General features: G+C 47.3%; 1 protein-coding gene across 2 annotated transcripts in view; it reads left to right on the forward strand.

Moving 5' to 3' along the window:
- Nucleotides 1–13,666, forward strand: part of ACVR1C (activin A receptor type 1C) — a 1,080,214-nt gene that overhangs the window by 811,027 nt on the left and 255,521 nt on the right. For both annotated transcript variants that reach the window (XM_069225150.1, XM_069225149.1), the window contains exon 5: nt 6,707–6,874. In XM_069225150.1, the coding sequence (XP_069081251.1) occupies nt 6,707–6,874 (168 nt within the window). The remainder of the gene's footprint in view (nt 1–6,706; nt 6,875–13,666) is intronic.

The following is a 13,666-nucleotide window of genomic DNA, read 5'->3' on the forward strand; positions in this document are numbered from 1 at the left end:
CTGTTGGCAGTGGGGCCGCCACATTTCCCCTGGCGGTCAGAAGACCGCCAGGGTCAAAATGACCACCTATATGTCTCAACACTCTAAGTCATCATATAACAAAATCTGTTCACTCGCAAAGGAATATATCAATTTTGTCATCGATCAAGCAAGGCCTCCTGCAGTCCCACTAGAAGCCATCATTGCAGCAATTGCAGGTGATGCTACGCTGCAAGATGTAACATACTGAATCCAAACAAGCACCTGGAGACATCTAGATGAACACAAAATCAAATCTCCCAATGATTTCAAAGAACTGATCTCCTTTAGACATGTAAAAGAGGACCTAACGGTTGCCAAAGATGGACTAATACCCAGGGACAAAAGAATCCTCAGTCCAATGAAACTGCGTCAATTGTTGGTCAACTTGGCACATGAAGGCCACAGAGACATCATAGCCACCAAAAGGGCATTATGTGAACATGTCTAGTTTCCTGCCCTTGACTAACTGGTGGAAAACACATTGAAAGACTGCCCTCAGTGTCAACTTGTGATTTGCAGAGAACCACCCACACCTCTGCAGATGTCTGAACTTCCAGAAGGGGTATGGCAACATGTGAACGTAGATTTCTTTAGCCCTCTAAAGTCAGGAAAATATGTCCTTGTCATAATGGACAAATATTCCAGATTCCTGATTGCGCAACAAGTATCGTCAACAAGAGCTACCACCACTATAGCAGTGCTGGATAAAACATGTGCAGCTTGGGGCATCCTCAAGGTGGCCAAGATGGACAATGGACCTCCTTTCAATGGACATGAATTCGCTGAATTTGCTGGACGCCTCAGCTTCAAACATAAAAAAATCACATCCATGTGGCCTCAACCTGATGGGATGATAGAGAGGGTTAAGCTATGTAAAAAAAACTGTACAACAAGCTGAACTGTAGAGGCGAGATGTTCAGGTAGCCTTGAATGAAGTTTCACAAGCCTATAGAAATACACCTCACAACACCATAGGCAAATGTCCTGCCACCCTGATGCTATTTCAGGCCATATGCACAAGGATATTGGAAGACACAGCTGGTCATGGTCAACAAGCCTCCTTTTGAATAGCTGAAAGATGTAGATCAAAGTAAGAAAGAAAAGATGAAAAGGTATGCTGATGCTCGCCGAAAGGCCTAACCCTTGCCTGTCCAAGAAGGAGACTGAGTACTTGTTGGGCAAGAACAAAGAAAGAAGACTGACAGTAGATATAATGAATGCCCACTACAAGTGACTGCTCTAAAAGGCACCATGATCACGGCTGCTTCTGACAGCAGAGTGACAAACCGAAACAGCTCTCACTTCAGAAAATGTGAGTCAGTAGTCAAGGAGCTATCGACCACCTCATATAATGACAATCAAGAGCTTGATCGAGACTTAATGACTAATTCTAACCTTCAGTCTCCTTATGACACGCAGAAACCATTGGAACCTAACAGGATATGCCTATTGTAGAGTTGGGGGCTCTAGGCCCTCATGATATGAAGTAAAGGTGATGCAGACACTGTAGCATGGTAGTATGAACTGGCCCGGGGCACGTGCGCCCAGCCCTTTTTATTGGCAGGGTCATCTAACTGGTGACGCCTGTGTTGGATGGGTGTGGGGTGTGAGTGTAAGGCCAGCCCTCAGCTGAGTGGCTGATGAAACACTAGAACATGTCCAGCAGGACACTACATCCCTCCCAAACTTTATTGAGGAACAAAACAGCAAAGTCCAACCTGTGGAAGAGAAACAAAGACACAAAATATATACAGAGTCTCTTCAGGCTATCCGCCTGACCTGTGGCATGGAACTGGAGCAGCAGGGCACTTGGCATCACAGCACGCCTCTGTTGTTCAACCAGACTGCGCTGGACACGAACAGCAGTGCAGATGACATCCGGATACTTCAGTCGCTTGTCCACGACCTCACTGTTTGCTGGGGATTGTTGGTCCGGTCCTGCCTGGGCTCATGTTGTCAAAGTCTACGTACAACTTCTGATGCGGGTGCATCTGGAGCAGTGGGGAGTCCACTGTACACAGTTCTGGAAGGCATTCCGACTCTGGGGATGGTACACCTCCTACGACTGCAGATGAAGTCATGGCCTGGTGCACCTGGGAGTCCAGCGGCAGAGCAGCAGCAGTCTTCCTTCTTGTGCTAGAACTCCATCGAACTGAAGTCCCTTCGAGGCCCTTTGGCGGGCGGCCACGGAACTATGTGGACTGCGCCGGCCTATTGCAGGCCCAACAAAGGCGTCGCAGAGGAACAGCCTACAGGACCACATCCTAATCTAGCATGGAACCACAAAGGTGGTTGATGCAGGGTCAGCTTGCTCGAGCAGTCAGTATTCAGGTGCTCTGGCCATAGTGCAACATTCTTTGGGTGACCAGTCTCTGTATGAGACCTCTGTGCTTCCCAATGCCTGATGTGGAGCTTTCTCAGACGCATCTCTCACAGCGGGATTTCTCTCCCACCGGAATTCCCTGGAGGCCCTTGCCCCTGGATTGCCACAGGACTGCATGGGCTGTACGGGCCAACGTAGGCCATGCAAAAGGAGTCGCTCTGAACTCCTAACAGGGCCACGTCGAAGTCTTGTGCAACCCCAAGTGTGGATGGTCCAAATGGTCTGGTCTGCTCTCACTGGCAGGTGTCTGGTTCACGGGGCGCATGGCAGGTGTTCAGGTGGTAAGTTTCCACGTTGTCAGATATGGCTGGTCAGTGTCGGTTCTTGTTGCTGACTCTGGCTCCACTCAGGTGGTGCGGTGCTCCTTCGGTAGTTGGGCAATGCACCTCATCATGATGATGATCTGTTTTTCATCCTTCTGCAGATCAAACAGGTGGCGGTGTCTTTATCGGCAGAAGGATCACTTGATGGACTTCGTGGTCAATGGTGGATCTTGCCTGGCCTGCAGTTGGCAACAGGGATGTCATTGCAGCCAAGCAGCCGGTGACAAGTGACAGGACAGTCGCACTGAGAAGCGTGGGGGTCCACCCGCATAGCTGTCTTCAGTGACGTCTGCTTATCCCGGTGGCTGTCTTGTGCTGATGGATACCTTCTTATCTTCTCACACAAGTCCTCAGTTGTGTTGCTCTTCTTCCTTTCGCTTGCGCACCTGTGTTGAAGTTGATCTGTGGTGTGACCGATCTGTCACACTCCTCTCTTCTCCTCGTCCTTTCTCGTGTGGCATTGTGCCACGCTCTCTTCTCCTCTTTTCTCCTTGGTATGGCGTTGTGCCACAGGACGCATGCTGCGTCACATGGACCTTCCGCTGCACCTCTGCCGGTGCATCTTGCTCTTCGTCCTCGATGTGGCGTAGTGCCACAGGTCGCCTGCTGCGTCACATGGACCTATCACTACCCCTCATCCATTGCAGCTTGCTTGGTCACAGCCTGTCGCAGGCCAAGTCCTGTCAGTAGGACTTGATCGGTTCTTCTGGCAGACCTCTCGTCGGTCTGGTCCATTCTCTGATCTTCTTGGTGGACCACTCCCTAGCCAGAGGATCACTGTTCTCTTCCTCCATCTCTCCACTCAAGGGCCCCACTCTTGTGCCTCAAGACTGCGCTGTTGCGGCGCTCACTCCTGCCTCCATCTGCTTGGCAGGGTCGGTCACTTCTGCTGACATGGTCAACGATGGGCCAACTGTAGCCATCTACTGTTGCTGTGTGGCTGGCTGGCACGGCCTCTTGTCCTGTGCGTTATGTCACGCTTTCGGGTGCTCTGTCCATCCTCTCAGGCTCGTCCCCGTGTTGTCAGCTTCGGTGGCGCAGCTCTCTGTGCATCTCTGACATTGTCCCTTTTCCTTGTGGGCGTCTTTTGTTGACACCTGGCATGTCCCTCTCCACACTCGCGATGATGTCCATCACTGCTGGGGCATGCGGTGTTCTTTCAGCGGTGGCGGTAGACAGCTGCCAGGTGCTGCATAGACCATGCGTGCTCTCCTAGTGCCTCGTGTGGCACTTCAGTCCATTTTTCACTGTTGCAGCTTGGCTGGGACAGCTGCTGTCTTCTCCTTTGGTGTGCCGCGGTCGTACACATTATTTCCGTCTTCTGAGCCATTTCAATCCATGGGCGCGCTACTAGTCTTGCGCAGTCACTCTCTGGGGGTGCTGCTGTACAGTAGCCTTCAACACAGCTTGTTTCCCTGTTAAAACAGAAACAAGGGTGCAGTACCTACTTTGGCCACTAAATGCCACTGTGGTGCTTCTTTCCAGGTGGAAGACAGTCTTTCTTCCTACCAGGCATCGTTTGTCCAAAGCTGATGCCGATGAGGAACCATGCTACCAGGGAGGAGCTCATAAGGCCGGAGGGGGCTGCAAGTAAGTGCATTTTTTTCTTTTCTCCATATCTCCTCATTTTTTTTTCCTTGTTTTATTGTAATAATTTTTATTTTCCTATACAGCCTCATGGTGAAGATGCAGGAATTCTGTGGTGTGGTCAGCGTTGTTGGTGCAGGCCGTCGCAGCCCTCCCTGACGCTGCAGGCTGTTTTTTTTTTTCTCTCTAACAAGGGGGGGCGGGCAGCCCTGGGCACTTCACGCCTCATTCGGTGTGAGGCAGCACTGTTGCACTTTCTTCTTTGCGGCGACCGCAACCGTATTGGCAATGCTGCGGGCCGCTATGTTGCTCTCTATTACTTGTTGGAGCGCCGCTCCCAGGGGGGTGAGGTCAGCTGGACGCAGCCACTTTTGTGGAGAGGGGCAGCAGGACTGCCCTTACCAGGTGATGGGCTGGCAGGGCTGGGGCTTCAACGTGCCTTTCTCTCCCTTCACAGACCGCAGCAGCTTCCTCCCCATTGCAGGCCTCTCGGGATGTCTGTGTGGGGGTGGCGCTGCAGGCGCAATGTGAGCTCCAACTCTAGGCACTCTCCCACAAGGAGCAACAGGGCAGCAGCTGGTTCATGCGTTGGGCAAACCCACTTGTCGCCATTGTAGAGTTGGGGGCCTTAGGCCCTCATGCTATGAAATAAAGGTGACACTCTGTAGCATGGTTGTATGAACTGGCCCTGGGCATGTGTGCCCAGCCCTTTTTATTGGCAGGGTCACCTGACTGGTGACGCTTGTGTTGGATGGGTGTGGGGTGTGAGTGTAAGGGCAGCCCTCGGCCGAGTGGCTGGTGAAACACTACAACGTGTCCAACTGGACACTACACCTGTCACAGCAATCTTGGCAGAAAGTGATGCGTCTCATTAAAGAAATCTAATGGAAATTCTCCCAGTTAGACTTTTGTGTAAGTGAGAGGAGATGTAATATTGTGCCATAAAGTATCATAGGGAGTCTGGGATCGGAAGTGAGGGCAGAGAAGGAGGTACACCGAATGGAACGGAGACAGAGGGAAGAAATATATATGCAAAGAAGGGGAAAATGGAGGGAATTATTATACTTGTAAGAGAAAGAAATAAAGACATTACACCATCTGCCTCTCATGCCTATTATTGCATATACCCTAAACATTACAGCAGCCACCCCAGCAATGAAAGAATTACGTTTTATTCGGACTCAATACTTTACAATCTATAGCTTTATGCCTCCTATGCTCCCTTCAATCCAGATTCGAGTGCAAACTGGAGTTACTGTCCAAATCATGATTGCGAGTTTTACATTCACTTTCGGGTTTTAGGGCCAGATGTAGCAAAACTCCAAATTGCAACTCGCAATTTGGAATGCAGACATGTGTCTCAGACACCTTCTGCGAGTCGCTATGGGGTCGCAAAGACCCACCTCATTAATATTAATGAGGTGGGTCGCAATTTGCGACCCCATAGCGAGTCAGGGCACTCACGGGGACGGTGGCCTGCTGGAGACAGCAGACCACCATGTCCGTGACTGCGTTTAAATAAAGCAGTCTTTTTTTTTCAAAGTGTAGCCCGTTTTTCTTAAAGGAAAACGAGCTGCACTTGGAAAAAAAAACGAAACCTTTAGTTTCTGTATTTTTCAGGGCAGGTAGTGGTCCCTTGCGCCTGGGTTACCATCCACTTCAAGTGGATGGTAACTGCGCTTTCATTTGCGACCGCAATCGCGGTCGAAAATGAAAATGCATAGCATTGAGAGTCGCAAATAGGAAGGGAACACCCCTTCCTATTTGCGAGTCGGAAATGCATTTTGCGAGTCGGATCCGACTCGCAAAATGCATTTCTACATAGCAGAGAGGCTTTTGCGACTCGCAAACGGCGTTTTTCGCCGTTTGCGAGTCGCAAAACCCTTGCTACATCTGGCCCTTAGTGATTACACTTTTTCGCCATTGAAAAGCAGGCAACGTATGTTTGAGGACAAGACTTCAAAATGAGTTGAAAATGTTTTGAAATGTGTGCGCAAACTGGTTTTCACGGTTACTCCCAAAATATGTAGTGGTGCAGTAATGCCGGACATGATAATGACTGTATCTCGCAGTATCTGTAATTCCTAGTGCGTTATTTCCGGTTTTCAAAACAGCCTAAAAATGAGCCCTGTGGATTTTAGTGCTAAAAGGCTTAAGCATTTTAACCACTTGAGTTTGTGTGGTATTATTCATCTATCCTCAGATAACGTGTCTCATTTAAAACAATTAATTTTCTAATGCAACTAAGATATAATATTGTAGATATGTTTTTATTTGTATTCTTCTGTTTTGATTCACACGTTCTAACAATGCATATGATGTTAGCTAAGATTTATTTTATGTTGGATGTACAATGAAATGCTCTTTTTTTTAACTGTTTTTTTGTTTCTAGATAACGGAACATGGACTCAGCTCTGGCTGGTTTCAGAATATCATGAGCAGGGCTCGCTGTTTCATTACTTGAACAGAAATTCAATAACCGTGGCTGGCATGCTGAAACTGTGCCTTTCTCTTGTTAACGGACTGGTGCATCTTCATATGGAGATTGTGGGGACAAAAGGTATTTTACCTTTCACTAACTAAAATTGTATAATACTGTGCTTCTAAAGAAAATGATAGCTTTGAACCATACTTGGATACTGTTAGGATTTTATCGCACAGGAAATGCCTTGTACTTAACGTTTAAATTCAACGTACTGGCAAAATATGACTGACTAGGTCTACAGTGAGGTCTCTAGTTGGGAGAGGTGCACACCCTTGTCTAACTAGGGACCACAATCCTAGTCAGGGTAAGTCACAACACAATCTAAATTATCCTGTGCCCACCCTCTGGTAGCTTGGCACTGAGCAGTCAGGCTTAGCTTAGAAGGAAATGTGTAAAGTATTTGTGCAGAGCCTATATCATAACACAGTGAAAACACCACAGAAAGACACCACACAGGTTAGAAAAAATAGAGAATATTTATCTGAATGAAATACTGTTGAAACAGTGAAAATCCAATGTACACAACCAAGGTTATACATTTTTAAAGTTTAAATCCAACTAAAGTGCCTAGAAAAACAATAGCTCTGACTGGGACTATCACGGCGTCATTGACGGAGTCATTCCCAACGATCTAACACCACCGGTGCAGGTCACGGAGTCACACGGACCCCAGGTACAGTACCTTTTCAAAACAAAGGACGTCGCAGGGAGTCGGAAAGAGGCATCGCTGGAGTCGGAGCGGCATCAGTCCCTTACAGCTTCAGAGGAAAGCGCCGTCGGTCCTACACTGAGGAGCAGGTGGAGGTGATGTGTCGGTTCCATCCAGATGCAGGGGGAGGTGATGCGGCTATGTACGCAATGCTTCGATCCCTCGTGACCCGGCGGGGTCACTAGTTCTGGTCGGTCAGGACATGATGTGTCGACTTCACAGTGTCGCGATGACCCTGAGTGACATCAGCAAAGTCAGACTTGTATTGCAGGCAGCAGTTGTTGCATGCAGCGAGGTCCACGGAACGGGAGCAGGCTGTGGCGTTGCTGGTATCACTGAAGTTGTTCCGGAGTTGCTGGAGTCGGGTACCAGCAAAAAGCTAATCGTTGAAGTCTTTGCTGTCCTTGAGATTTCACAACAGGAGGCAAGCTCAATCCAAGCCCTTGAAGAGCACTTTTGGGGGAAAGCAGAGTTCTTCCAGCACAGTCAGAGGGCAGCAGGGCAACAGCAGGGCAGCAGATCTTCTCAGCAAAGCAGTCCAGAGAGTCCTCTGGGCAGCCAGGAAGGTCTTTTGACAGAGTTCAGGCGCAAGTCCAGAAGTGTCTGAGTTGGTGGAGTCAGAGACCCAGTTTATATACCCAAAATACCTTTGAAGAGGGGGAGACTTCAAAGAGTGCTTTTGAAGTGCACAAGTTCCCCTTTCAGCCCAATTGTGTCTGACAGGGTCCCAGTGGGGGGTTATCAGCCTATTATGGGAGGGCAGGCCGCTGGCCTTTGAAATGTGTCAGGCCCGCCACCCTTCCAGCCCAGGGAGACTGATTCAGTATGCAGATGAATGCAGATGTGATTGAGTGTCCTGTGTTTGTGGTTGTCTGAGGGAAATGCACAAGGGAGCTGTCAACCAGTACAGACCAGACATTGATGGAGACAGGCTGTAAGGCACAGATGGTTTAAGTGCAGAGAAATGCTCACTTTCTAAAAGTGGCATTTCTAAAATAGTAATATTAAATCCAACCTCACCAATAAGCAGGATTTTCTATTACCATTCTGGCCATACTAAATATGACCTGGTTACCCCTTTCAGATCAGAATCTACCACTCAAAACGTATATGAGGGCAGTGCTAAGGCAAGTCTATGAAAGGAGCTGGCCTCACAGTAGTGGAAAACAAATTTAGGAGTTTTCGACTACCAGGATACATAAAACACATATGTACATGTCCTGCCTTTTACCTACATAGCACCCTACACTTTGGGTTACCTAGGGCCTACCTTAGGGGTGACTTATATGTAGAAGAGGGGGAGTTTAAGGCATGGCAAGTACTTTTAGATGCCAAGTCGAAGTGGCAGTGAAACTTAATACACAGGCCTTGCAATGGTCACCATTGCCCCCAAGCTCCGCCTCACCATCAACCTCTGCCTAGCTGCCACCTCCTTCCCCGACAACTGGAAACACGCCGAGATCAACCCCCTCCTCAAGAAACACTCGGCAGACCCCACCGACCTCAAAAACTTCAGGCCGATCTCCCTACTACCATTTCCTGTGAAAGTCATCGAAAAAACTGTCAACAGTCAACTCGCCACTTTTATGGAAGACCACAAACATCTTTGACATCTCCCAATCCGGATTCAGGAAAATCTATGGCACCGAAACGGCCCTCCTGGCCGCAACAGATGACATCCGCTCCCTGCTGGACAAGGGAAAGACAGCAGCACTCATCCTGCTAGACCTTTCGGTGGCCTTAGACACAGTCTCCCACCACACCTTGATACGAAGACTTCACGAAGCTGGCATCAGAGACAAGGCCCTCGACTGGATCCAATCCTTCCTCTCCGGCAGACCTCAATGAGTGAGACTCACCCCCTTCCTCGCAGACCCCACACCTGCCACCTGCGGAGTTCCCCAGGGATCCTCCCTCAGCCCCACGCTGTTTAATATCTACATGTCCCGCTAGCTGCCATCGTCAGAAGCTACGGAATCAACATCAGCTCCTAGGCCGACAACAGCCAACTCATCCTCTCCCTATCCAACGAACCCAACACAGCCAGACACAACTTCCGTGAAGGCATGGAAGCAGTCGCTAACTGGATAAGAAACAGCTGCCTTCAACTCAACGCAAACAAGACAAAAGTACTCATCATGGGCCCTCAACCCAATGCGTGGAACGACTCCTGGTGGCCTCACACCCTCTGAAACCCTCCCACTCCCACAAGCCAAGCCTGCAACCTCGGGATCATCCTGGACTCCAAACTCAACATGACCCACCAAATCAACTCAGTAACCTCCACCTGCTTCCGCATCCTCTGCCTCCTATGCAATACCCTCAAATGGACCCCCCTCGAACATAGAAAGACCGTCACACACACCCTCATCCCCAACAGACTGGACTACTTCAACACACTCTACGTCGGATGTAAAATATTTTGATAGTACACCACCAGTAATTATATATCAAAATAGTCCAGACATCATGTAACACCACTTTTGTTCACTTTGTTGTCTTCATTTTATTCAACTTCTCTTTGGAATAGATCATAAAAACAACAGCCAACGCATATCGTCCTCAACATAGGACTTTTTCAGGGCTGCAATGTAATAAGAATAATATCCTAAATACAATCCATTATATATTAAATAATAGAAAAAGTATTATTTTTCTAAAATTATAAAGAATAAAACAACCTTAACCATGCAAAGCAGCTAACACATAATCACTAATAGTAATAAAAGGACAAAAAATAGAAAAAGAGAAAAGGAAAGGACAGCAAGGGACAATTGCATTCAATATTTAACACCAAGACAAACATATGTACAAAATAAGTCCACAGCGAGGGAGACAAAAATTGAACCTTCCCCACACATCTAATTGTAAATATGTACATGAATATATATCCAAAAAAGACAAAAATATAAAAAGCAGACAGACAATGTATAGATACACTAACCATAGCACAAACGTATAATTTATATACATGCATATGACATCAACATAAATAGTGACATTAAACACTGGCTCCATACCCACCCATAAAAAATGAATTAGCAAATTCATCAATAGTTTGATATAACACAAAAAACAATATTTATTTCATACCAATTTTAACCTGCATATTGATACTAATTGCATAGTATTAGGTAACCCAAAAATAGTACCAACCTCACCAACAATATAAAAACTTCATACCTCGTGTATGTGTAGTATTCATGCTTGTCATCACAAGTAAATATCAGGGTAAATGTAATTGGTATGATGTAGATCAAATATGGGCCAACCTGCCGAAAAGAGTAATTGGAAAGACAAGAACTAGTATCAAAATGAACACCACAATGGGATTCCACAAACTGTATGTGCCATCACCGCACTCCGCTAGTATATGCGGTTAATATGTATCAAACACGCTCGGGGCAACAAAGGCGCTTAACCGTTCCCTACTCAAATGAGAACCGCTAGTAATTGCGGTAAGTGTAAACTACACAAAAAGTACAACAAAGATGCCTAATGGCCGACCTTTTGTAACATGTGACTTTCACTCACCTATACTCCTCCGCGTCTGCAAGGGAGCACGGCAAGTGCTACATGCCGTGACGGCAAGTGAAACCGAGCCTACCTCCATGACCTGGTTAAAAACAGATCCTCGCTCTCTGATTGGTTCAACGTGTAAGTATGTTTCCATGGAGACCAAACTGCTTCCAAACACAGGAATAAAACCACAACAAATGTGGCTGCCATTTTGTAATATCAAGTAACAACAAACAAGCGCCCGTCTGATGTACAACTAAATGCAAAATTAGCGCTTGTCTTTCGCACATAAAGAAAATAAGACACTAACTATTGTTATTATGACAAACAACTCAAAAATATGAGCTAGCCACCAAAAAAAGAACACATGCATTAATCATAAAAAATATAAACAAATATTAGATCATTTGCTTTACAAAAAATTTATATTTGATATACCCAAAGAATTATATAGACCTATAGTACACACAGACTTAAAGGATATTCCAAATGCCAAATATATACTCTAAATCACATCCTATACATACAACGGAAGCGGTATCTGCACATATCCATCATATCACAAAAAGGGGAATCACCCAGGAACCGATCACCACGGTTCCCAAACAAGATGGCCACTTATTTCACCATTGGCTACAGAAAGTAGTGAAATTCATCATCAGTATTATGACCCATATCCACGGCCCTTAGGTGTCAAATCCATGCCGCCTCTTTACGCCGTAGGGTCAATTCTCTGTCACCACCTCTCAAATTGGATGGTACCAAGTCAACCCCATGAAACCAGACCCTACAATCCTCAGGGTGTAATTCCATCATGTGGGGTGCCAGTGGATATCTAACATCCTTGTTTTTGGTAGCCCAGATATGCTCCTGTATTTGAAATTTCAAGGGTGTGATGGTGCTGCCCACATAGATTTTACCACAACTACAACCAATAATATAAACAGAATACTTAGTTTTGCAATTGATGAAATATCTAATATCATATCTCTTGCCAGTATTATAACAGAAATTTTGTAGCTTGTCAACACCCAAACTACACTCTATGCCGGAATCAACAAGAAACTCACCCCCAAACTACACAACATCCAGAACGCCGCCGCCAGGCTGGTCCTCAACCTGCCTTGACACTGCCACATCTCGCAACACCTGCGCACACTACACTGGCTGTCATAGAGAAAAGAATCACCGTCAAGATCCTCACCCACACACACAAGGCCCTCCACAACACCGGACCAGCCTACATGAACCGGCGACTTAACTTCCACGTACCCCACAGGGCCCTACGCGCAGCCCAGCTCTCTCTCGCTGAAGTACCATCAGGAAAACCACAACAGGGGGACGCTCCTTTTCCTACCCTGCAGCCACCATCTGGAATGCCCTTCCACTCCACATCAGACAAACCACCCCCCTCCTCAACTTCACAAAGGAGCTGAAGACTTGACTTTCTTAAGAACCACCTCACCGGTGGATGCTACACTCCCCCCACCAGTACCTGGAGACCCTTGCAGGTGAGTAGTTGTGCTTTACAAACACTGATTGATTGATTGAATGAATGGTAGGCCTGAGACATGGTTAAGGGGCTATTTATGTGGGTGGCACAATCAGTGCAGCAGGCCCACTGGTGCACTCGGCTAGGGACTTATAAGTAAATCAAAATGCCAATTGGGGAATTAACCAATGTTACCATGTTTAAGGGAGAGAGCATATGCACTTTAGCACTGGTTAGCAGCGGTTAGGTGGGCAGAGTCCTAAAACCAGTAAAAACATTGTCAGAATGTGGAGGGAGGCAGACAAAAAGTTGGGGGATGACCATCCTAAGGCTGTCAGGTCTGGCATGCATCCCCCCAGCTGAAAGTGGGGAGAGCTACCCAACCTCCTGGGAGCTCTCATCACTAAGGTGGAAGAATCTGGAGAGACCATCAGCATTGGTGTGATCAGTCCCCAGGCAATGCTCCATCGTAGCGTCCATCCCCTGTAGGAAGATGGACCACCTCAAGAGTTTAGGATTTTCACCCCTCACCTGCATGAGTCATTTGAGGGGCCTGTGGTCTGTCTGAGCCCGGAAGTGAGTCCCAAACAGGTATGGTCTCAGCTTCTTCAGTGCCCAGACCACAGCAAAGGCTTCTCTCTCAATAGCACTCCACCTCTGTTCCCGTGGTAATAGCCTTCTGCCAATAAAGCTACTGATTGGTCTAGGCCCTCCTCATTCAGCTGTGCTAGAACCCCCCCTATGCCGTGTTCTGAAGTCAGGGACCCTGAGCACGGGTGCCATTCCTTTAGGGAGTCCAAGGCATTCTGACAAGCCTCTGTCCAAATCACCAACCTAGGTTGCTTTTTTAAAATTAGCTCTGTTAAGGGGGCCACCATGGTGCCATAACCCTTAGCAAACCTACAGTAGTACCCAGTGAGGCCCTGGATGGCTCTCACATCTGTTTGGGTTCTAGGTGGTTGCCAGGCCGTGATTGTCTCAATCTTTGCCGGAAGGGACTTCACCTTGCCACCACCAACCAGGGCCCAGTTTTATAATTGCTTTGCGCTGAATTAGCGTCATTTTTCTTTACGCTAATTCAGCACAAACTTTACTCCAAATTTATACTTGGTGCTAGACACGTCTAGCGCCAAAGTTGTGGAGTTCA

The sequence above is a fragment of the Pleurodeles waltl genome, chromosome 3_1 (assembly GCF_031143425.1).
Source record: "Pleurodeles waltl isolate 20211129_DDA chromosome 3_1, aPleWal1.hap1.20221129, whole genome shotgun sequence".
Classification (NCBI taxonomy): Eukaryota; Metazoa; Chordata; class Amphibia; order Caudata; family Salamandridae; genus Pleurodeles; species Pleurodeles waltl.